This window comes from Lepidochelys kempii, chromosome 11 (assembly GCF_965140285.1).
Source record: "Lepidochelys kempii isolate rLepKem1 chromosome 11, rLepKem1.hap1, whole genome shotgun sequence".
Lineage (NCBI taxonomy): Eukaryota > Metazoa > Chordata > Testudines > Cheloniidae > Lepidochelys > Lepidochelys kempii.
In genome coordinates, this window is record NC_136390.1 from 80,604,768 (window position 1) to 80,628,420 (window position 23,653).

The following is a 23,653-nucleotide window of genomic DNA, read 5'->3' on the forward strand; positions in this document are numbered from 1 at the left end:
CAAATTGTCATCATGGAGATGTTTCATGATTATATATTCAGGTTTTGCATTGCATTTCCTGTAACTTACTTTTGAGAGAGCGGAGAAGAAAGAAACTGTTTATGCTCTAATCTTTTTAGCATTTGAATAATTCCCATTAGGTTTTTGCTTTTCCTTTCACTGAGGCAAATGTAGTGGGTGAGGGTCGCTTTCAGGGTTTCCTCTAAGCTGCGCGCCTGCACAAGAGTCAATCAAGTGCCGTGCACATCTGGCAACTTGTGTTCAAGTGCCCCTTCCCTCTGCTGCCGTGCTGCTCCTGCCCTCTGCCTTGGAGCCTCTGGCCAGCTGCTTGTTGGTACTTGCTGCAATGCACGTACATTCTCGGTAATTTTATTTTTTCAAAGTGCTGTTGTTTTAGTATTTTGACTGGTCTTTGCATTTCATAATTTTATTTCTCTCTTACGCTTACATTTAATTTTTTGACAGTGAGTTCAAAAATGCCTAACTTGTCCTGGCTGGAGTAATTATCCCCATGGGAACTTAAACATTTTTTTTTTATATCTAGGTTTTTTGTTTCTACTGGTGGTGCACAGCCTCACATTACCTCGGTATTGCTGCTCATAAAATTAATTCTGCACATGGACAGAAAAAACTAGAGGGAACGTTGGTCACATTCACACATTTGTTGGGACCAGTTGGACTGGAGGCAGCTTTCTGTATGTCTGGGTTAGCAGGGCAGCATCCCATTGATTTACATTGTGATGGCTGTATCATTGCCAATGAAAACTATAGATTTTTACGTGTAAGTTTAGAATTTGCTGATATCACAGAATGGAACAAACATTATGGAGAAACCCTAAAACTGCTGCCTCTCTGCAAGTTTTGTAATCTGCTTTTTTGCTGGTTTTAAGGCGCTGGTTGTGGGTAAGGTGTAGAGAGAGATTTTCCTGTGTGTGTGCTAATGCAAGCCTCATGCATCCTGACAACAGCCGTGCAGGGTGGAGTGGGGAAATTTGCAGTGATGTCATAAAAGGGACAAGGCTTCTTTACTCTTCAGATGCTCAGTGAAGATGCTCAGAACTTATTTTTCATTTGCCTAAAACGTATTCATTTTCACCCCAACCCTCTCAAACTTTCACTTCCTGTTATTAAGGACTATTTATGGGACATATTTCAAACTACAGCCATTTTTCCTGCCGTATGTCGTAAAGTGTTATCTTATTTTAGTAAAAAGAAAAACTAATTTTTTTTACCAATCCCAAACTGGGTGAATGGAATTTACTAAAATCTTCTTCCTCACCCAGAAAAAACCCAACCTTTGAATATAAACATTTGAATAAACGTCTTTTGGAATATCTGATTACTGAAATAAACAGCCCTGTTTTAAATGCATCAGAAAAACATTAAATTTCTTTAAGTGCTTCAATACTACCTTCCATTTTTCACCATGTGTAAGTAACTCAAAACTCACCTTTTGGGCTGAGAAAAGCGCAAAACTTTAGTCACAGGGGATTCTTTTTTCAGAAAGTGTTTAAATACATACATTTTAAAATGAATTAACTTCGTCAGCCATGACAATATACCATTATGCTAATGCTAATTGAACTATTACATAAGAGCATAAATGATGAAAGGATACTGCTACTAATTCAATTTACATGCATTAGAGTTTTGCTATCAAGGCATCAAGACGATCTTTAATTGTGTGAGTGTTTTAAAAGTGGCCATTTTTAAAAATACATTCACAGACATCACTGTTGAGCTATGGTCATTAATGTTTAGATGATAAAACTCCCATCTTTCTTGTCTCAACAGAGAAGTGCAACAGTTTCAACCTGCTGTCCGAAACTCAGCTGAGGTCAGATTTGCAGTTCAAGCCTTTGCTGCATTAAACAGCAATAACTTTGTAAGGTTTTTCAAGTTGGTGCGAGCAGCTTCCTATCTGAATGCCTGTCTCTTACACTGTTACTTCAACCAGGTAAGAAAAAGGAGTGTGTGTGTTGTGTACCAGTGTCTAATAATACAGTGTGGGCCAGGGTTGATTCAAAGAGCGCCAAACCCAGTGCATATCTATTAAACCCTAATAGTTCTGCCTGCTGTATTCTTTAAGAAAAACCTCAGATTTACAAAGGAAGCAACCAAAATGCCTTTCCACCACAATGCAACATAGAAAAACATGTAAAATATAGGATTTGCTTTCAGAGTGAGTGCATAACCATTTTAAAATTTGATATTCTTACATCCCACAAAATATGGAACACATTTTCAGGATGTTTTTTTTTTATTTTGGGGTCTCATTTATTCCTATGATTTGTACTGTCATCGTGCCTAGAAGTCCATCTCATGGACCCCCATTGTGCTAGGTGCAATGTTACCAGAGAACAAAGAGACATTCTTGACTCGTTTTGGGAAACGTCAGTGCTCCGGTGTTGGAAACCCTTAGGCATTTGTGCTAGTGCATGAGAAACAAAAGAAAACGCTCGTGAGGGGCCAGGCTTGAGTCGCTGTCCACAATGAGTAAAAGCTAAAAAGCAAACAATGCAAAAAGTGAAAAGAAAATTAAATATAAACAGTTCCTTGGATGGTAGAAGGTGGTGGTAATGTATAATTTTTCAAAACCGATTTTCCTATTGACAGTGCCCTCTTAATTTTCTAGTTGTAAAGAACAGCTCTGTCTAATACATATTTTATGAGGTCTTCCAGAAGTTTAATAGCTATTTGGCTTTTTTTTTTTTTTTTTTTTTCCTTTTTCCAGATACGCAGAGATGCTCTCAAGTCGCTCAATATTGCCTACACTGTGAACACTCAGAGATCCACTGTCTTTCCTCTGGATAATTTGGTTCGCATGCTACTGTTTAGAGACTGCGAAGAAGCCACTGATTTTATAAGTTATTATGGCTTGAGTGTGTCCGATGGGTAAGACCAAGGAGAGTCTGTATTTTTGTTAGTGCCCAAAAACCTCGCTCAGGGTCCTGTTGTGCTCGCTGCTGTACAAACACATCTTTGATCCAAGATGAGAGCTGCAGCTTGGCAACAGGAAAGAGACATGAGTTAAATTAAGACTGGATTTTTAAAAAAAATCTGTTCTATTTCAAAAGAAATTATTTTTGGGGAAGTTCTGTAGCCTTTGTTATACAAGAGATCAGACAAGCTGATCACAGTGTAGTCCCTTCTGGCCGTGAAATCTGTCCCTTCCAGCGATGCTAGAGCTAACAGGCAGACTACATTGCCACATTGCTACCAGCAATGGTTAGTAAAATATGCAGAAGATTGTCTCAAAACTTCAGCTGCATGAATTGAAGGTGACTTGCAGCTCTAAATGAAATAACTATCCAGTCACTGTTGAATTCTGTGCTTGATGTTCCTAATAACCAGAACACACTATTTGTGTCATTAGAAACCTTCAGAAAACAGGCTAGGATGTAAGGTGGGACTTTCAAGAGTGATTAATGTTGGCCCTGATGCTGCCATTGAAGTCGGGGAGTTTTACCATTGATGTAAATGGAAAATGAGTTAAGCCAACGCTGAGCACTTTGGGAAATTCCACCATTCATATTGGGACATTGGGGCATTAACTACATAATCCTAGAGTGCATTTGTTTCTATAAATGTATGTATCTGAAGTTCATCTTTTGTAGCACCTTGTGCTACGAGTGATGTGAAGGCAGCATGCTTAGCCTTTGCGAGGGAGCACCTTTCACTGCAGTTCAGTAACTAGTGGAGGGGTGGGCAAACTTTTTGGCCCGAGGGGCACATTGAGGTTGCAAAACTGTATGGAGGGCTGGGTAGGGAAGGCTGTGCTCCCCAAACAGCCTGGCCCCCACCCCCTATCCACCCCCTCCCACTTCCCATCCCCTGACTGCCCCGCCCCCTATCCACACCCCGACCCCCTGATAGGCTCCCTGTGACTCCCACGCCTTTCCAACTCCCCCGCACACCCCCCCCTGTTCTCTGACCACCTTCCCAGAACCTCCACCCCATCCAACCACCCCGACAGGCCCCTCGGGGACTCCCACACCTATCCAACTGCTCCTTGTCCCCTGACTGTCCCCCCGGGACCTGCCAGCCCTGGCCCCCTTACTGCTCAGAGCGGCATGTCTGGCAGCCGGGCTGCCTGGCTGGAGCCAGATGCACTGCCCTGCAGGAGCGCACGGCCCTGCTGCCCAGAGCACTGCCTGCACGGTGGCGTGACTGCGAGGGAGGGGAGACAGTGGGGGAGGGGCCGGGGGTTAGCCTCCCTGGTGGGGAGCTCAAGGGCTGGGCAGGATGGTCCTGCGGGCCGTGGTTTGCCCATCTCTGCTGTAGTGGCTTGTCTATTGTGAGTTGGGCAAGGTGGGAGAGAGTTCTGCCTTGAATCTGGAGGTTGTATAGCAAAAATAGAAGGATCTAAATTAGTGTTTTAATGTGGTTTAGCTTCTTCAGTAAATTACTGAGGTAAGCTTTAAGCACATCTACATTGCAGGTTTGTACCAGTTTAACTAGATCAATTTAAAATTGATTTAGTTACACTAATGCAACTTTTGTAGTATAGACAAGACCATGAGAACTAGGGTTTTGTTTTTTAAAGTAAGCCGAGATTCTGGCAAGTAAGATGGCAATCTCCAAAAAAAAAAAAAAAAAAAAAGGTGGGGGGAGGGGGTTCTGGGTTGCCAACCCGGTGCCACCCTGCCTTGTCTGAGCCCTGGTTTCACTGAGCTAGTGCTTGGAAAGTGTACACGGTACTGTATATGCTTTTCTCATTGTAAAGACATCTTGGGGATGTGGTAGGGAAAGGGCATGCCGCATGGCATGTAGTGCAATGAAACGCACTGCGGTAGGGCAAGTTATAGGAAGTATGCAGCCCCATAGAAAAGTTGCCTTTTCTTTTTTAGTCTTTTCTGAGGCTAGGACTTGTCCAACGGGAGAAGTGAAGTTGCAGTCCATAATTAATAACTGCAAAAAGTGCTTCTTTGTTTTGAGATTACTCCTGAGGGCATTCTGCACCAAAATATTAAAAATTCTGTGCACAATATTTTAAAATTCTACAAAATTCTGCAAGTTTTATTTATCAATAAATAAATAAGGAGGCTCCAGCATGGTGGTGGGGAACACAGGCCACTGGCTGCACAAAGGTGGGAGATCATCCTGCAGCTCTTCCAGCCCCGGGACACACACTCAACGGTGAGGCTGCACCCTACCCTGACAGCACAAGGCCTGGGCCTGCCCCTCAAACACCCTGGGGCCCTGTAGAGACACCAGGCACACCAGGTGTGGGGCAGGCAGGCTCGAGCAGGCAGGATCCAAGTGTGGAGGGGCTCAGTGAGGGGGGATCCAGGTGTGGGGTGAGAGGATTCTGTGTGGGACAGTCTGGGTGTAGGCAGCTCAGTGAGGGGTCCAGGTGTGGGGGGATCTGAATGCACAGAGGCTCGCTGCAGGGGCTTCCAGGTGAAGGTGGTTGGGGCTCAGCAGAGGGGTCTGGGTGTAGGGGAGTCTCCGTGGGGGGTGGGGGTCTGGGTCCTGGTGGAGTGGGGCTTGGTGGGTTCGGGGTCTGGGTGCAGCTCCTTGGGGGTCTGGATGTGGGGGCTTAGGGTGGTGCAGAGGGTGGGGGTGCAGAGGGTGGGGGTTTGAGTGCAGGGACCTCAGTGGGGGAGCAGGGGTGGCGGTCCAGAGGCAGGGGGTCTGGGTGCAGGGTGGCTCCAGATGCAGGGGTTGAGGTTCAGTGAAGTGGGGTCCAGGTTTGGAGGGCTAGGGGGATTCTGGATGTACCGGGTGAGGCTTGTCAGGGGTGTCTGGGTATGGGAGGTCCGGATGCACGGGGGTTGAGTGGATGGAGGAGTTACAATTACCCCTCCCCCCACAGCTGAGGAGTGATGGGGTCAGGAAGCAGGCGAGGATGCTGAGCTTCCTGCAGCTGGGAGAGGTTTCTGGGCGTGGGTCTGACCACCCCAGCCACTCCTTGCAGGGGAAGAGGAAGTCCCATCCTCTCCTGCCTTCAGCCCAACTGGGACTGGCTCAGGGTAGGAGCCACGGGCTGTGGTGTCTTCAGCCTCGCAGTGATTTACCTCTCTGACGGCTGCTTCGGGTGCCTGAAACAATGTACCTGCACTGCTAGGGAGTGGTGTGTGACTGCTTTTTGCTTCCCTGTCAGAAAGTTATTTTTCTGCGGGGAAGCAAAGAAATCTGCAGGGGATGTGAATTCTGCACACGCGCAGAATCCCCCCAGGTGTACTGAGAGGGTGGAAGGCTTTCATTAAAACCACTTGTTGTTTTATGTTTATCATCCACTGTCATATTTTAAGCTTTTTTTAGTGAAACAAAACAGAAATAATCTTCACTGAAGTTAGTTGTATTTTTTTAACAATTATAAAATCAGGTGGGTGAAGAAAAATACAATAATAAATCTGAATGTTTTACCTCATTCCCTGTGTCCTCCAGGATTTGTCCAGGCTCCAGCTGTCACAACACTGATTGTCTGCTTGTTTGGTTTTTTCACTAGTTATGTGGAGTTGAATCGCTTAGCTTTCCTGGAGTCTGAAGGATTGCCCAAACCAAGAAAGTCATTGTTTGTTAAGCAGAAGCTAACCGCATCCATTGGAGAAATTGTAAATGGAGGAGCATTACCCCCAGTAACTCGCCATGTACCTGTATGTAGCTTCAATGGGCAGAACAAGTACACAGCAGGGAGCGCTGCTGGGGAGCCAGCCGGCAGCATCCAGAACGCCAGTGTAAATGTGACAGGTAGGAGCAGGTGGACATAGCCAACATCTGAACTGCTGCTCAGAGACCTCCGGTCTCGTCAAATCTTGTTTTGTTGGTTTTTCCCAATTTACTTGTCGTCGAGCTGTGTGAACTTTGCATGGATATTCAATGAAATAGAAACCACAACTTGCTTCAGTGGCTGCTTTCCCGGTGTATTCTAGCAAACAAGCTTTGTGGCAAGAGTGTCATCAAAGCAGCAAATGTATTAATGGAAATCAAATTTTGAGCTCCCCACCATGAGTGTTTGTAGTGAAACCTGATTCTAAAATGTTTCACTCAGCCAGTCAGGGAGTAGAAACCACACCTTGTTGCCAGTCAGAAACTAACCAGCAAAAGTAGAACCTTGAATCCTGAGCACGTGCAGCTAAATGCTTGTGAATGATTGATAAACTGAGAATTGGTTCAAGAATGTAATGAACTCCTTGCAGACAAGTTGCAAATAGAAAATGAGGCCCAGTTTGTTGAATAAATTTTACAATTATTTGCCCAGTTCTAAAGTGAATAAATATTTTGGGTTTACGCTTTTGCTGTATCAGACAGACAAAATACAAAAATATCACACTGATAAACCATAACTACTTAAAACAGGCTGTGTGTTTAGTGTGTGTAGGAGAAGGAAGGGTGCTCGTGTAAGTGCCACGCTCATTCCTCCCTAGTCCTTAAAATAGTCTTTGTATCATAAATAAATTCCCCGTTAATTTAGTGTGTAATCTGATGCAAACGAGAATGTCTACTGTTAATTACAGTGCATTGAGCCTTCATAGGAGCTCATTTTTATGACACTGCAATTCATCAAACAAGCCAACTTTTGAAAAGAATTACTTCGCTCGGTTAAAAGTTATGCAGACGGCTGCTGTTTTACTTCCTGTGAATGGCTGGATGTTTTCCTGCAGAAGGAAGGCTAGAAGAGAGAGGCGTGGAGTCCGAAGGGACAGTGGTACAAGTCCAGCCTCCAGCTCAGCCATTGCCTTCGCTGTTACCTCATCCACCAGTGCCTCCTGCAGCACAGTCCCCCTTTCAGCCGATCGTGCAGCCTGAGCTTTCACCTTCGAAACCTCAGCCTCCGTACACAGACACGGTAAGAGACCCGGCTCCTGGGAGTCGCGAGCGCTGCGGAAATGCATATTGAAGATTATTTCAGTTGCCCTTTTGTTACAGAATAGTCAGTACTGGAGTTAGACAATTCCTTTCCTGTTTCTGAATCTTGGTGTTAAGATAATAGAGACCAGAGAAAGTCAGCTGCTCCAGATAATTGTTATCCCAAACCAAGAGAAACTTGGGTACAGTTTCATTGTGGCATTTGGGAAAACTTGGCTCCAGTTATTAATGGGAGCTGAATGTCTGATGAGACATGCTGAAAATGTCACCTGCTACTATGACCTTGACAAATCTCTCTGGCTAAGCAAGATTTCGCATGGTCAGTGTTTAGATGGGAGACCTCCAATGAAAACTTACGATGGTGAAAAAACTACTTACTGAGATTCAGCGGGTGGCACTTTCTTTTAGTGAGTCAAGTACTAAACCAGCCCCCAGAATAGCAGTGTGTCATCTTTTAAATGAGACCTAAAACAGAGGTCCTTTTCACAAGAGTAGCGGTGTTGACTTTGAGTCATGGACACATACCAGTTTGGGTGATTCTGTGCTATTTGCCCTCACTTCCTCCTGTAGTTTTAATTGGATTTGGTGGCATTCTTCAATGTGTATCCTAAACTGTTGTGTAAAGCTGCTTGGTATAGTCCTGTTGCTGCTGTGTTCCACCTCAGAGGTGGCTGCATTTCAGTGAAGGGTAAGATGAGTCCATTGAAATGAAAGTAACTATTTAATTAAATTAGATTCATTTTATTAATATTTGCCATTGAAACTGTACCCCTTGGAGAAAAATTTGTCATACATGAAAATATTAAACATTTGAAATATTAAGAAAAATCCATTCCTTATGTTTTATACTTTCTTTTTTGCAGGTTTAATTCAGGAGTTGCTTTTCTTTTTTGGTGGGGTTAATGTTTTACACTTCTATTATTTTGATAGTAACTGAAGAAAATGGCATAGTGGGGTTCCATATTGTTTCGACTTCCAGATTGTTTGCTCTGTTTACCAGTAAAACGATAGGTTTTCTAACTTCCAGCCACATAATTCACCAGTTCTAAAGATTCCTTCCCCCAAATGACACCTTTGTGCAATCCTATATACATGTTAAACACTCATTCTCACTATTTCCTCCTGGATGTATCTTTTTAGGACATTACAGAAGTGTTGGAGGGCCTGGTGCATGAAGTTCTCAAAGGAGAGTGCAGAGAAATCGGCAAGACAGGAGCAGCTTACGTGACTGCGGCTATGTGGTAAAGGCAATTATTATTACTATTGTTGACATTTCAGGGGCCTGTCACTATCTAGGTGTCACTTTGCCTTTCTAGCAATTAGTGTGAAGACAGCAAACTGTCATTTATATTGGGGAGGGCGAGGTGTCCAAGTGGCAGGATATTTTCGTTTTATTTTTATTTAAAGTGACAATGTCAGGATTGATAGGGCCAGCATTGGTTCCCTCCCCATGCTTAAAATGACACTTTCTGTCCTGAAATGTATCTTGTGTATATATTTAAAAATAAAAAAGCACCTTTATAGTCCTTCCAGACAGTAGACTGTGGTAGTTCTAAGGTCCAAGTGATTAGGCTGGGTGAAAACCATATGCAGTCAGTCCACTAGTCTGGAAAGGACTATTGAGTTAACTCCATCCATCCAGGGCAACAGAGGCATCTCATTGATCAAAACTCTTGGTTGCCAAACAACTTTCCTACATAGTCCAGGCTACTAGGTTTCAGCTCCAGTCTGCTCTTTCTATGGCCTCAGAAGTAGCTCAATGTGCTGGTTCTGCTTTGATCTGATAGTGAATGCTGTGGACCTTGGCGAATTCGTCAGCATTCCTTCCCTTCTTTCTCTTCTTGTCCTCCTTTCTACTGCTGAGAACCATGGGAAGTAGGGAAAGACATTTGGAAGGGTCCAAGCTGCAACCCCAAGGCAAATCAGTAATTTAACAGGCACCAGCACTCACCCCTGTGGCCGCGGTCTGGCTGAAGGGGAACTATGTTGCCCACTACTCTCCCCCCAAAATATGTTGTTGGCAGGGAAGATGCCCAGCTTCCCCCATCCCCCTTACAATTCTGTTCTGTCAGTGCTTCCCAGCGAGCAAAGGTCCCTTTGATGAGCCCTTATTTGTTGAGGAATCACAGAAGAACTGCACTTTTTGGAAACCCAGGTCTTCATCAAAGTTCTATTAATCAAGCTAGGTTTTCAAAAACAGTGTTTGAATGATCTCTGACGCTACTCAGTGTCATTACCTAGGAAAGGGCTGTCCCCTCAGTGACTGGGCCAGAGCTCAGGTTCAAAGGCCATAGCGTGTCAGCTTTAACCACCCGCTTACTGGGTCACCAGCCAGCCTGCAAGCAGAGCACTAGTCGTCTTGTTGCACGTGCCCATTTCACCTTTTGGTTTGTCTGTCCGGGTCAGTCCATGCTGGGACAGTGAACTTTGATAGGGTTTCCGTATTGCTCTCCCAAAGGGCAGCAGGTACCGTGCACGAGCTGCTATCAGTTCTGAGTGGGTGAGATCAGCTTGGGGAGGGTCGGAGTGACAGTTTGATCACCAGGTGTGGGCAAAAAAGTTAGCAGAAGCAGGTGATTTTGTAAACATGTGCCTTTTTAGAGAGGCTGTTGTGACAATCTGCTGGGGTTCTCAGAACTGTGAGCCACTGGATCACCCCTCTCAGCCTCAGTAAGTGAGAGCTTTGCTTCTGCTGAGCGATGTGTCAGCTCCCTGACACACCAGCCTCTCTGCTTGCCAGCCAACTCTTCAGCACTCTGCCAATCCAGACCATGCCTAGCAGGTAGCCATCAGTGAAGCCCAATTCTTTGAGTTCCTCAGAGACGTCTTTCTGTAGTGCTCAACCCCTCTTATTGTAGCACCCACAAAACCTTATCAGGGTTGCTGCTCCTTTAAAGAGACTGTGCCAAGCAGCCTATTACCTTAACTGGAGTGAACAAACATGCTGTTTCAGTCAAAGCACTGAGCTGGTTTATAGTAGAAGTAAAGTAAGTTTATTAATAGCAGGACAGTTTAAATTCTATCAGGTAGAGGGAATAAAGATAGAAATGGTTACAAATAAACAAAAATAAGAATACACTTCTAAGACTTCTCTATAACTTAACAAATTAGAGTCCTTTGTTCAAAGACATTCCCTCTCACCACTCCTTTCTTCCAGCATGACTGATCAGTTTTTTAGCCAGGACCCTTCACAGAGCTCAAAGTGCTCAGTTCCTTTGTCTCCTGAGGTGAAAAATAACTTAGGGGTTCTCTTCCTCTCTTTTTATAGACCAGTAAACCTCTGAAATGTATTATTCTGAAAGGTCTCCCTGGGTAAAGTTCCTTTTCCCTGCTGGGTGTAGATGCTTTGCTGTGTGGAGTAGGCTGCAGGCTAGTTCCTCCCCTGTGGGGAGTTTTTGAAAATGATCTTTTTCTGCAGCCATATCTCACTTGAGATGTTGGCCTCTTTCCTTTGTCTGGAGAAAACTTATCTCAATTCCCCCTCACGTGACTGGTTTAAACACATTTTAGTCACATTTCCAGCACATCTGTGAAGTTCTGTGTGGGTTAACTGCACATACATCATTCAAGAATATTAATGACCTGTGAGTTATTAGTTTCCAGTGATATATTACAATGCCACCTGTTGGTTAAATATCATGACAATAGTATGTCGTCTCTCGTTAGGGTACTCTTAGGGTCATAGCTGTATCACAGGAATCCCTTGCTCAAATGATTCCAAACTTTGGACCACTAACTCTACCCTGTATTTTAATGAGGCACAACATAATCCAAGACAAGCATGTGGGTTTTAGAGCACTTACAACAGTGTTGTCTTTTAAACAGTCACTCAACCTTAATTAAAGCAGAGCCTCAGCTCCACTATAATGAGATCCGTAAGGGTGAAAGAGAGACATTTTCTTACGATAAATGGTCATCTTATTACAGAAAATCCACTAGTTCTTACTTCTTCCCACCCTTGTTATTGTGGGCTGGCAAGTTATAAATTGGAGCTGATATGGAGTAGCCAGGAATGTATCTGGCAAGCTGTTTGAGTGCCAAGAATTTTGATCAGTGAGTTGCCTCAGTAGTCCTGGATGGGCAGTCAACCCATTCATCCTTCCTATTGAGTGGGTAGTCTTTGCTATCAAATCAGTGTTTGATATGTCTGATTTAAATAGAGTTAGGAAACAAAAATGGGTCTGAGCTGGAGTGTGTCGTTAAAGGAAAAGAAAAACACAAAACCGCTGCCTTTCTTCATGCAGTACCTCTGATGCCACCGGAGAGGAACTCTTGACCGAAGTAATGATGGAGATTCTCAGGCAAGTTGCAACAGATGTAGTCAGCGCAGAAAGAGAGCGAGTCAAAGAGGAAAAACGCAGAGCAGAAGAAGAGAAGTGAGTAGTCTCGTTTCTTATAGATGTAGTAAATGTAAGATCAGCAGGTGAAAACTTGAGGGACTGGATGGTTCAATGAACTGGTAATGGGTGTACTCACTAGGGATGTAAATATTGGTTAAAAAAGTTAACTGGTTAAACGATTCCAATTATTTCTTTTAACGGGTTAACCGTAACTGAGGTAGCTGGGGGAGGTGGGCTGGCATGACAGCAGCTGGGGTCCAGCTCTGTGTGGCCGGGGCTGGGGTCCGGTTTGGCGTGGCCGGGGCTGGGGTCCTGCTGGCACGGTTGGGGCTGGGGTCCCTCCCTCTGGCCCAACGTGGGGCCGCTGGGATTAACGGTTAACTTTGGTTAACTGGTAAGCCTAATGCTTACTGGTTAACCTTTTACATCCCTAGAACTCACCCTTACTTTGAGGTTGTCAGCATTAATCAAGCCCCAGGATAGTCGTCGGTCAGATGGCTTCTTTCTGTTAAAAGGTCTAAATTTACCTAGGAGTGTGTTTTTTCTCTTCTTTATTTAACTATTCTCTAATATATTTTAGCTGTAAATTGTAAAATGATCTTTTAAAAATATTGTTTTATTGTGTCTCTTTTGAAAATTGATTAAATCAGAGCAATACTTAATAATGACACCTGTGTTAAGAATATGGCTGCTATGGCACAGGGTGAGCTGTACCTTTGCCCTCTCACTTGTTCATTCCATGCACAGCCCTTCCAAGTGACAGAGCTAAGCAGGGAACTCTGCACTTCACCCTAATCTTAGACTGGGTCCACAGGTCACAGCACCCCTGCTCACCAGCTGTGTTCCCTCAGCAGGTCCAGCTGTGTTTGGCACCTGCTGTTGACTTTCCGGTGGGAGCCTGTGACCGCTATGAAAATGCAGTGACAGAGAATAGCCTTTTTTTTTTTTAAACGTAATATTTATCCATAGGAATTAAATAAACAGAGGACGGGGTTAAAAGAACAAAAGGCCTATCTTTATATTATCTTACCTAAACCTTCCTTGGAAGTTTAGGTGGTCCCACTTGTCCCAGACGTATACACACCCCCGTCCCTCCCCTCCCAGCCTTGAGGCAGGACAGAGCAACGCACTCCTGCAGTTTCCGCCTCTCAACCTGAGCCTCAGTCAGTGTCTCCCTCTGAATTTGCAGGCAGTCTTTTATCTATTTCAAAGTCCCTTTATTTGACCTGCGACCCCTGGGCATCTTGCTGAGGGAGGAGGTTGCAGATAGACTTCCAGCAACAGATTCACTGTCTTGTCTGTTAAACACTGGCAACAGTCTTCCTTTCTGGAGATGTGTAAAACTTCACAGGATTGAGTTAGCTTATTGTCTGCCATGTAGCAGATACAACCACTCTCAGGCTATCTTTCCACCCTTGGAACAAATAACAGAGCAAAGGTTTTGCCAAGTACCTAGGGATGTTTTGGCACTCCTTTTCTGGATAATGTATCTACAGTTCTCTCTCAATGATTTTGTTTCATACATTTGTATAAGTGTTCCCCATAAAGAAACCAACACACAGCATTCATAAAACATTACAGAGGAGTTTCTCCTTGTTCCATGTACCATACGTCTCCTGCTTATAGATCACACTAAGTGGATATGCAGCGGGAGTTCTCATGTGCCCCCACATACCACTGCACCCCAAAACTTCTGAGTGTGAAACTGGGCTCTAGTCCTGCCACTTCCTCCTCCCTTCTGGCTTCTAGGGGGTGAAAAGGGTGGCAACCCCTCATCTCTCACAGTGCCAGCTGCCCTGGCAGTGGCTTAGGAGTTATCTCCCATTTGAGTATTGTAAGAAGCAGTCCCTTGATCAGTTGGTGGGGGGGACGGGCCTCCACCCCCTGCAAAGCTGGTCGTGCTGCAAAACATTTGCCTCTGCTACTTTTAGAAGGAGAAACATGAAAAATTAGACTAGCCCAATATGGAGGTTAATTATTCTGTCTCAAAATTATCTGTGGTGTTGATATGGCATGTATGTGTTACAGATCATCAGACAGGTTTTGCCAGTCCTTATTTGTGTGTAATTTGTTTCCATCCTTTAGGCAGAAGCAGGAAAGAGAAAGGTTGATAAAACAGTTGAGCCATTCACTGGGTGCGGAGCTGACAGAAGAAGTAATAAAGGAAGGTGTTCAAGAGACTTCAGCTAGTGAATTAAAGTAAGTGCAACATTAGCTATGTAGGGTGTACAGTATGTTCTATAACACAATGCCTGCATTGTAAACTACTTTCCTGGGAAAGTAAGACTCTGGCAAGCAGTGGTGGACGTCTCACTGCTCCTTTTGTTGGACCAGTACAGGGTGAATGGAACCATTGCAAAGAACATCATTTGGTTAAATTTTCAAACAATTCACTATGCACAATTTACTTTCTACATTTTCATCAGTAGGTTTTGAAAAACCAGGCAAAAAAATCTATTGTACGAAACATTACCTGCAAAGGAGTAAGGAAAACATGGACTCATCCCTTTTTTTTTTTTACTATTTAATGATGTATAAGGAAGGCCGGAATATTTTTTTAGTATTGTATATTGTTAACTTTCAAACCTTTAACTTTGGGGTAGGACGTCAAATCTTTTATATGGATTTCCTTTCTCCAGAGTGTTAATTGATCCAGGAAGAGGGAGCCTCTTAGATCTGCAAAGGTAGGCGCTACCCTCATAGGTGTTCTGCCCCTTGCTGCTGCTGCATTGACCCTCTCTTCTTCACTAGTGGACTAGCTCCTCAAGGAGCTTTGCTTCTTGCTTCCCCTTGTGGTTCATAGAAGATCATAGAATATCAGGGTTGGAAGGGACCTCAGGAGGTCATCTAGTCCAGCCCCCTGCTCAAAGCAGGACCAATCCCCAACTAAATCATCCCAGCCAGGGCCTTGTCAAGCCTGACCTTAAAAACTTATAAGGAAGGAGATTCCACCACCTCCCTAGGTAACGCATTCCAGTGTTTCACCACCCTCCTCGTGAATAAGTTTTTCCTAATATCCAACCTAAACCTCTCCCACTGCAACTTGAGACGATTACTCCTTGTTCTGTCATCAGCTCCCACTGAGAACAGTCTAGAGCCATCCTCTTTGGAACCCCCTTTCAGATAGTTGAAAACAGCTATCAAATCCCCCCTCATTCTTCTCTTCCACAGACTAAACAATCTCAGTTCCCTCAGCCTCTCCTCATAAATCATGTGTTCCAGCCCCCTAATCATTTTTGTTGCCCTCCGCTGGATGTTTTCCAATTTTTCCACATCCTTCTTGTAGTGTGGGGCCCAAAACTGGACACAGTTCTCCAGATGAGGCCTCACCAATGTCGAATAGAGGGGAACGATCACGTCCCTCGATCTGCTGGCAATGCCCCTACGTATACATCCCAAAATGCCATTGGCCTTCTTGGCAACAAGGGCACACTGTTGACTCCTATCCAGCTTGTCGTCCACTGTGACCCCTAGGTCCTTTTCTGCAGAACTGCTGCCTAGCCATTCGGTCCCTAGTCTGTAGCGGTGCGTTGGATTCTTCCGTCCTAAGTGCAGGACTCTGCACTTGTCCTTGTTGAACCTCATCAGATTTCTTTTGACCCAATCCTCTAATTTGTCTAGGGCCCTCTGTATCCTATCCCTACCCTCCTGCGTATCTACCTCTCCTCCCAGTTTAGTGTCATCTGCAAACTTGCTGAGGGTGCAATCCACACCATCCTCCAGATCATTAATGAAGATGTTGAACAAAACCGGCCAGAGGACCGACCCTTGGGGCACTCCACTTGATACCGGCTGCCAACTAGACATGAAGCCATTGATCACTGTCTGTTGAGCCTGATGATCTAGCCAGCTTTCTATCCACCTTATAGTCCATTCATCGAGCCCATACTTCTTTAACTTGCTGGCAAGAATACTGTGGGAGACCGTGTCAAAAGCTTTACTAAAGTCAAGGAACACGTCCACTGCTTTCCCCTCATCCACAGAGCCAGTTATCTCATCATAGAAGGCAACTAGATTGTTCAGTAGCAGTCTCAAAGCGAACCCATGTGCAAAGCTGTACTGTTGCTTCTGGTCTGCATTTTTGTGATGTATATAATTACACCTGAAGTTAAACCTCTGTAGAGGGAAGAGTGGGGTGAGGGCACAGGGAGACAAAGGATGGCCATGCACCAGAGGAAAAAGCACGTTCAGCATCTAGTAAATTTGGAATGTCTCATATCTGTCAACAGCAGTCCCTCTGTCCTTTAAAGAAGCAGTAGCTTTGGCTAGATCTAACTGTTACACCATGAAACTCGGTCATGATTCAGGGCAAGCTGTACCTTTGGTCCGTTGCTCTGTCTCTCCCTGCACATCCCTTCCAAAGGATAGCCCTGTGTACTTGTCTCAGGATGGAATTCCACAATTTGTCCCACCCCTTAGACCAGCTCCCCAGGTCACAGTACCCCTGTTTACCAACCATCTAGGTTTTGGCCCCTGCTATAGACTTCCCTTTGGAACCCTGTGATCAGAAAGAAAGTGCAGGGACATCAAACAGCTTCTTCAAAACAAAGTATTTATTTATCCAAAGGACCATCGCAAGCTGAGACAAGAGAGTTAAAACAACAAAAGGCCGCATGTTGTCTTAAGAACATAAGAACGGCAACATGGGGTCAGACCAAAGGTCCATCTAGACGAGTATCCCATCTTCTGACAGTGGCCAATGCCCAGTGCCTCGGGGGGATGAACACAACAGGTAGTCATCAAGTGATCCATCCCGTCGCCCATTCCCAGCTTCTGACAAGCAGAGGTTAGGGACATGATCCCTGCCCATCCTGGCTACTAGCCATTTGTTGGACCTATCCTCCATGAATTTATCTAGTTCTTTTTTGAATCCTGTTGGTGTCTTGGCTTTCACAACATCCTCTGGCAAGGAGTTCCACAGGTTGACTGTGCGTTGTGTGAAGAAATACTTCCTTTTATTTGTTTTAAACCTGCTGCCTGTTAATTTCATTGGTGACCTCTAGTTCTTGTGTTATGAGAGAGAGTAAATAACACTTCCTTATTTACTGTCTCCACAGAAAGTCTTACCTAAACCCTAGCATTTCCCCCACATGTAGTTAGTGTTGTCAACTTCAAGAGATCAAAAATCATGAGTTGGGCCCCCCAAAATCATGACATTGTAAAGAAAGAGCATACTGTGTTTCTTGATTTTTGAACTCCCCCTGCCCGTCCCCAGGGTGTGTGCATGTAACAGTCGTGTTAACCACTCTCCCACACGTACTGGGTAAGGTGAGTCTGGCCCTGCTGCAAGAGCTTTCACTCCCACATCTGCCCAACTCCTGCCTAGCAATTAATCCTGTCCCCCCACTCCACCCCTCTCAGTTCAGCCCCATCCTCAGTTCAGTCACCCAACCCTGTCATCACCACCCCATCAGTTCACCCTCCCAGCACTCACCCCATCTGTCCAGAACCTACCATTAATTCAGCCCTCGCCCTCCTCACTTCAGCCCTGCTGCAGCTGCCATGCCATAGTTTAGCCCTCCCAGCCTCTCTTCTGCACCTTAGGGTTCTTCACCCTTCCCAGGCCTGGGGGAGCTGCTGTGGGGTCCCGTCTCCCACTTCCAAGGCTGGCAGGGGAGCAGTCGCCCAGGGCTGACAGCCGTAGCCCCAGCCACGCCCCTGGCGGCTAACAGGATTTCTAAGGGCTTGTCTACACTGCAACGTTGTCAACAAAAGTTTTGTCTTTTGTCGACACAGTCTTGTTGCTAAAAGCTGTGTAGTGTAGACAAGCCCTATGTAAGATTAAGCCTCATTTTTAGAATTCTCAAACGTGGGGATTTTTTTTTCCAATTAATTCAGTTGCTTATTTGAGGTTTGGCTCCCCGCCCCCTTCTTTATGCCTCAGATGAAGTTTCTCTTCCCTGCTGGGGTGTAGTTACACTGTCTCTCCCCACACCTTCACTTGTTAGCTTGATAGCTTTCAGAGTAACAGCCGTGTTAGTCTGTCTTCGCAAAAAGAAAAGGAGTACTTGTGGCACCTTAGAGACTAACCAATTTATTTGAGCATGAGCTTTCTGATATGTAAATGAATTTTCATTGTCTTTCAAAGTACTTTGGGATTAACTGCCAGTAGAGAAACTACATTCCTTTGTTTGTGGGGGGGGTAACTAAGTGGAAGTCCATCAGCCTCATGAAAAGTGCAGATACAGACGGACATCATCTTCCTTTCCAAATGCAAACAGATGGACATCATACCAAAAGGACTGAAGGTAAAAAATCCATTACAATCCACATACCACACAGACTATGGTGAGAGATTGTGCCCCACACTCTCAAAGAAACTGCAGAACCACCTGATCAACATCCTATACAGCAAACAGGGGAAGATCAAGAATGAGCTCTCAAAACTGGAAACGCCCACAAAAAAACAACCTTCCACACAAACTTCCTCATGGCTGGACTTTACAAAAACTAGACAAGCCATTTACAACACACACGTGGCTTCTCTACAGAGGAAAAAGGACTCTAAAATATCTAAATTACTCCTCTCCTTCTGCCCCTCTACCCCCACGAACATGGTACAGTTCTGCAGTGACCTAGAATTCTACTTTCAACGTCTCTGACTCAAGAAATATTTCCAACACAGCACTGAACGGCACACTAACCCACAGAAACCTTCCTACTAATGCTACAAAAAGAAGGATTCTGGGTGGACTCCTCCTGACGGTCGAAACAACAGACTGGACTTCTACATAGAGTGCTTCCGCCGCTGTGCACGGGCTGAAATTGTGGAAAAGCAGCATCACTTGCCCCATAACCTCAGCTGTGCAGAACACAACAACATCCACAGCCTCAGAAACAACTCTGACATCATAATCAAAAAGGCTGACAAAGGAGGTGCTATCGTCATCATGAATAGGTCGGAATATGAACGAGAGGCTACTAGGCAGCTCTCTGACACCACATTCTATATGCCATTACCCTTTGATCCCACTGAGGATTGCCAAAAGAAACTACACCATCTGTTCAAGAAACTCCCTGAAGCAGCACAAGAACAAATCCACACAGACACACCCCTAGAACCCTGACCAGGGGTATTCTATCTGCTACCCAAGATCCATAAACCTGGAAATCCTGGGAGCCCCATTATCTCAGGCATTGGCACCCTGACAGCAGGATTGTCTGGCTACGTGGACTGTCTCCTCAGGCCCTACGGTACCAGCACTCCCAGCTATCTTCGAGACACTACTGACTTCCTGAGGAAACTACAATCTATTGGTGATCTTCCAGAAAACACCATCCTGGCCACTCTGGATGTAGAAGCCCTCTACACCAACATTCCACACAAAGATGGACTACAAGCCGTCAGGAACAGAATCCCCGATAATGTCACAGCAAACCTGGTGGCTGCCCTTTGTGACTTTGTCCTCACCCACAACTATTTCAGATCTGGGGACAATTTGTATCTTCAAGTCAGCAGGGCTGCTATGGGTACCTGCATGGCCCCACAGTATGCCAACATTTTATAGCTGACTTAGAACAATGCTTCCTCAGCTCTTGTCCCCTAACGCCCCTACTCTACTTACACTAGGCTGATGATGTCTTCATCATCTGGACCCATGGGAAGGAGGCCCTTGAGGAATTCCATCAGGATTTCAACAATTTCCACCCCACCATCAACCTCAGCCTGGAACAGTACACACAAGAGATCCACTTCCTAGACATTACAGTGCAAATAAGCGATGGTCACATAAACACCACCCTATACCTGAACCCTGCTGACCGCTAAACTAACCTACATGCCTCCAGCTTTCATGCAGATCACGTCAAATGATCCATTGTCTATAACCAAGCTCTAAGATACAACCGCATTTGCTCCAACCCCTCAGACAGGGACAAACACCTACAAGATCTCTATCAAGCATTCTTACAACTACAATATTCACCTGGTGAAGTGAAGAAACAGATTGACAGAGCCAGAAGGGTACCCAGAAGTCACCTACTACGGGACAGGCCTAACAAAGAAAGTAACAGAATGCCACTAGCTGTCACGTTCAGCCCCCAACTAAAACCTCTCCAACGCATCATCAAGGATCTGCAACCTATCCTGAAGGATGATCCCTCACTCTCACAGACCTTGGGAGACAGGCCAGTCCTCGCTTACAGACAGCCCCCCAACCTGAAGCAAATACTCACCAGCAACCACACACCACACAACAAAAACACTAACCCAGGAACCTATCCTTGCAACAAAGCCCGTTGCCAACTCTGTCTGTATATCTATTCAAGGGACACTATCATAGGACCTAACCACATCAGCCACACCATCAGGGGCTCGTTCACCTGCACATCTACCAATGTGATAGATGCCATCATGTGCCAGCAATGCCCCTCTGCCATGTACATTGGCCAAACTGGACAACCTCTACGCAAAAGAATAAACGAACACAAATCTGACATCAAGAATTATAACATTCAACACCCAGTAGGAGAACACTTCAATCTCCCTGGACACTCAATAACAGACTTAAAAGTGGCCATTCTTCAACAGAAAAACTTCAAAAACAGACTCCAACGAGAAACTGCAGAACTGGAATTAATTTGCAAACTGGACACCATCAAATTAGGTCTGAATAAAGATTGGCAGTGGATGGGTCACTACAAAAACTAACTTTTCCCCCTGCTGTTGCTCACACCTTCTTGTCAACTGTTTGAAATGGACCACCTAGATTACATTGAACTCATTAGCACTACTAAAGTGATTTTTCCTCCCTTTTTGTCAACTGTTGAGAATAGCCCACTTCCACCTTAATTGAATTGGCTCGTTAGTACTTGGTAAGGCACTTGGTAAGGCAACTCCCATCTTTTCATATGCTGTGTTTTTATACCTCTCTACTGTATTTTCTACTCCATGCATCTGATGAAGTGGGTTTTAGCCCACGAAAGCTTATGCCCAGATAAATTTGTTAATCTTCTCAGGTGCCACAAGAACTACTTGTTGTTTTTCCTGTTTGACTGGAAACCTATTTTAAGAATGTGTTGCGGGTGAAAAAAATCCTGACATTTGAGAGTTCTATAGCAAGATCATGAGTGAGGCTTAATTCTACTCAGAAATCACAACTGTTGCCTCAATTTGAGAGAGTTGGCATGTCTGTTCTTAGGTCCCACTTGTTCCAGGCTCGGGGCTAGGAGAGAGAGCGTGCAGTCTCTGCCTTACCCTGTCCCCTGCTCTGAGTTTACCCATGTCAGAGTTCCTTTGTCTGTCCTGGAACCCCTGACCCTGTTCAGCCTGGTCGGTGCTGGCATTAGGCATAAGCAGACTAAGAAATTGCTTAGGGCCCGGAGCAGCTCAAGGGGGCCCTCTATTTGTTTTTTGTTGTTATTATGGGCAGGCAAAAAATATTCCCGCTTAGGCTCCCCAGTGGGCTAGCACGGGCTTCTGAGTTTGGTACCATTATGCATCTCACCAGGGGATTAGAGGTCAATTTCCAGGAGTGCAATTGGTGCATTGTCCATTAAGCACCAACAATTAACTTAGTCCTTGCCTGTACGTATGTGGAGAGCTCTAGCAGGAACACTATAGAATAAGTGTTCTATAGAACAAGCCTCACCACAGTACAGAGAGAGATGCTTTTATGAACACGGTGTGTATTGAAGATCTCCCATGCTCTTCTTCCACAAATCATCACTGACTGGAAAGACAGTGGCCAGGAGTAGAATAGGATGAGTTAGAAGTGGAGGAAGTGTGAGGGGATGATTAGTATTCTGGATGGGTACTTGGGAATGTGTGTGTGGTGTTTGTGTATGTGTCCTTGAACAGGGACTGCAAACCCCTTTGAAGACTACTACTTGCATTCTTTCCAGTGTAAAGGCCTCGAATCCCCCGCCCCCCCAGGGTGTGCACAACTTCTGTCCCCCTAGATAAGAAAGGCCTATGCTTTTCCTTTTCAAAGGTGAAACTTACAGAAGTCTAGTGGCTTCCAGAAAGGGAAATGATTTAAAATGACTACTTATCTGTGCTGGAAATGCCTGCCTTTTGCCTTACAGCTCTTTTTAGCATTTACTGTCGTGAGTGCTGCTTAGTGGGCATTTCTGCCTTGGAATCTTATTTTGTTTCATTCTGCACCAGGTATGCTTTGGAAAGAGACCAAAAAGCCCGCATTGCCCGTTGCTCAGAGGAAGTCTGTGCTGATGTAATGCAGCTGTTTCTGGAAGAGGAGATTTTCCAGAGTGCTAAGGAGACACTCCAGGAGCTCCAGTGTTTCTGCAAATATCTGCAGCGGTGAGTTGTCAAACCGTACCACAGACACTGTTCTTGAGGAGACCGTCAAGTGGTCTCCAACAGGATCAGTAGTAGCATTTGCTAATCCTAGTATGCTGTTTCTGATAGTCCCTACTAGGTGCTTTCCAGACAGAGAAGAGGGAACAGTCCCTGCCTGAGGAGCTCCCAATCTAAGGAGAGACAAACAAGTGAACAGAGGTTGGGGGAAGGGGAAACAAGAAGTTAGATTAAACTATTTAACAAGCTCTACGGGGACTACAGTTTAAATCTATCTGGAAACTCATGCTGGTACAGAATTTAGTAGCTCATGTTTTACATTGTATATCCTGGCAGGAGCACATGATACCAGTGTTTTTTTATTTACATTGGCTAATTATTAAGCACTGATTAGTATTTTAAGATTTTTTGGGGGGAGGGGTGGGGGTGTGAGGGGTTATAAAGCCCTAAATAGCCCAGGATCTACTTATCCAAAAGGTGTCTCTTTCCCTCTGCCATATTGCCAGATCAGTGGGGTGCTTGGCTTGGACCCTCACTCAGACAAGGGGCGGGGAGAGAGGGAGACGCTATCTAGGGCCACCCAGAACCATAAGCCATGTGTTACCCCAACAAGGGAGAGTTTTGCTGGAGGTTAAACTGTGTGTCAGCTCCCTGCCACATCAATTTGTCCTATTCCCCAGAAAACTCCTTGGGAGTCTGCCAGTCTTAGCCTTGCCTCGCGGGTAACATTTGGTGAACCCCAGTTCCCAAACCTCCAGGAAGAGCGGTCCTCTGTAGAATCCACTCCCTATTGCTGGATACTCTCACAGAAATTACCAAGTCTGCTGCCTCCAAAGAGAATGCACCCACCAGCCTAGCGGTCTAGCTGAGGACCCACACTTTAATACACTGCACTGAGATGGCTTATAAAACCAAGCATAACTTTATTAATAAAGAACTTAGATTTTAGTGATACTAAGCAAGAGAAAAACGTGGTTAAAACAAAACAACAATGGGACCTTTCTACTATCTAAAACGTGACTTTAGCAAGCTCCAATCTTTACATAGGTTTCAGAGTAACAGCCGTGTTAGTCTGTATTCACAAAAAGAAAAGGAGGACTTGTGGCACCTTAAAGACTAACCAATTTATTTGAGCATAAGCTTTCGTGAGCTACAGCTCACGAAAGATTATGCTCAAATTGGTTAGTCTCTAAGGTGCCACAAGTCCTCCTTTTCTTTTTGCGAATCTTTACATAAGCAG

General features: G+C 45.0%; 1 protein-coding gene across 4 annotated transcripts in view; it reads left to right on the top strand.

Moving 5' to 3' along the window:
- The window catches only part of MCM3AP (minichromosome maintenance complex component 3 associated protein), a 100,155-nt gene that overhangs the window by 45,165 nt on the left and 31,337 nt on the right, over positions 1 to 23,653 (top strand). For all 4 annotated transcript variants that reach the window (XM_073306988.2, XM_073306987.2, XM_073306989.2 and 1 more), the window contains 8 exons: positions 1,795 to 1,957; positions 2,735 to 2,895; positions 6,455 to 6,696; positions 7,611 to 7,795; positions 8,956 to 9,056; positions 12,060 to 12,191; positions 14,241 to 14,354; positions 22,264 to 22,416. In XM_073306988.2, the coding sequence (XP_073163089.1) occupies positions 1,795 to 1,957; positions 2,735 to 2,895; positions 6,455 to 6,696; positions 7,611 to 7,795; positions 8,956 to 9,056; positions 12,060 to 12,191; positions 14,241 to 14,354; positions 22,264 to 22,416 (1,251 nt within the window). The remainder of the gene's footprint in view (positions 1 to 1,794; positions 1,958 to 2,734; positions 2,896 to 6,454; positions 6,697 to 7,610; positions 7,796 to 8,955; positions 9,057 to 12,059; positions 12,192 to 14,240; positions 14,355 to 22,263; positions 22,417 to 23,653) is intronic.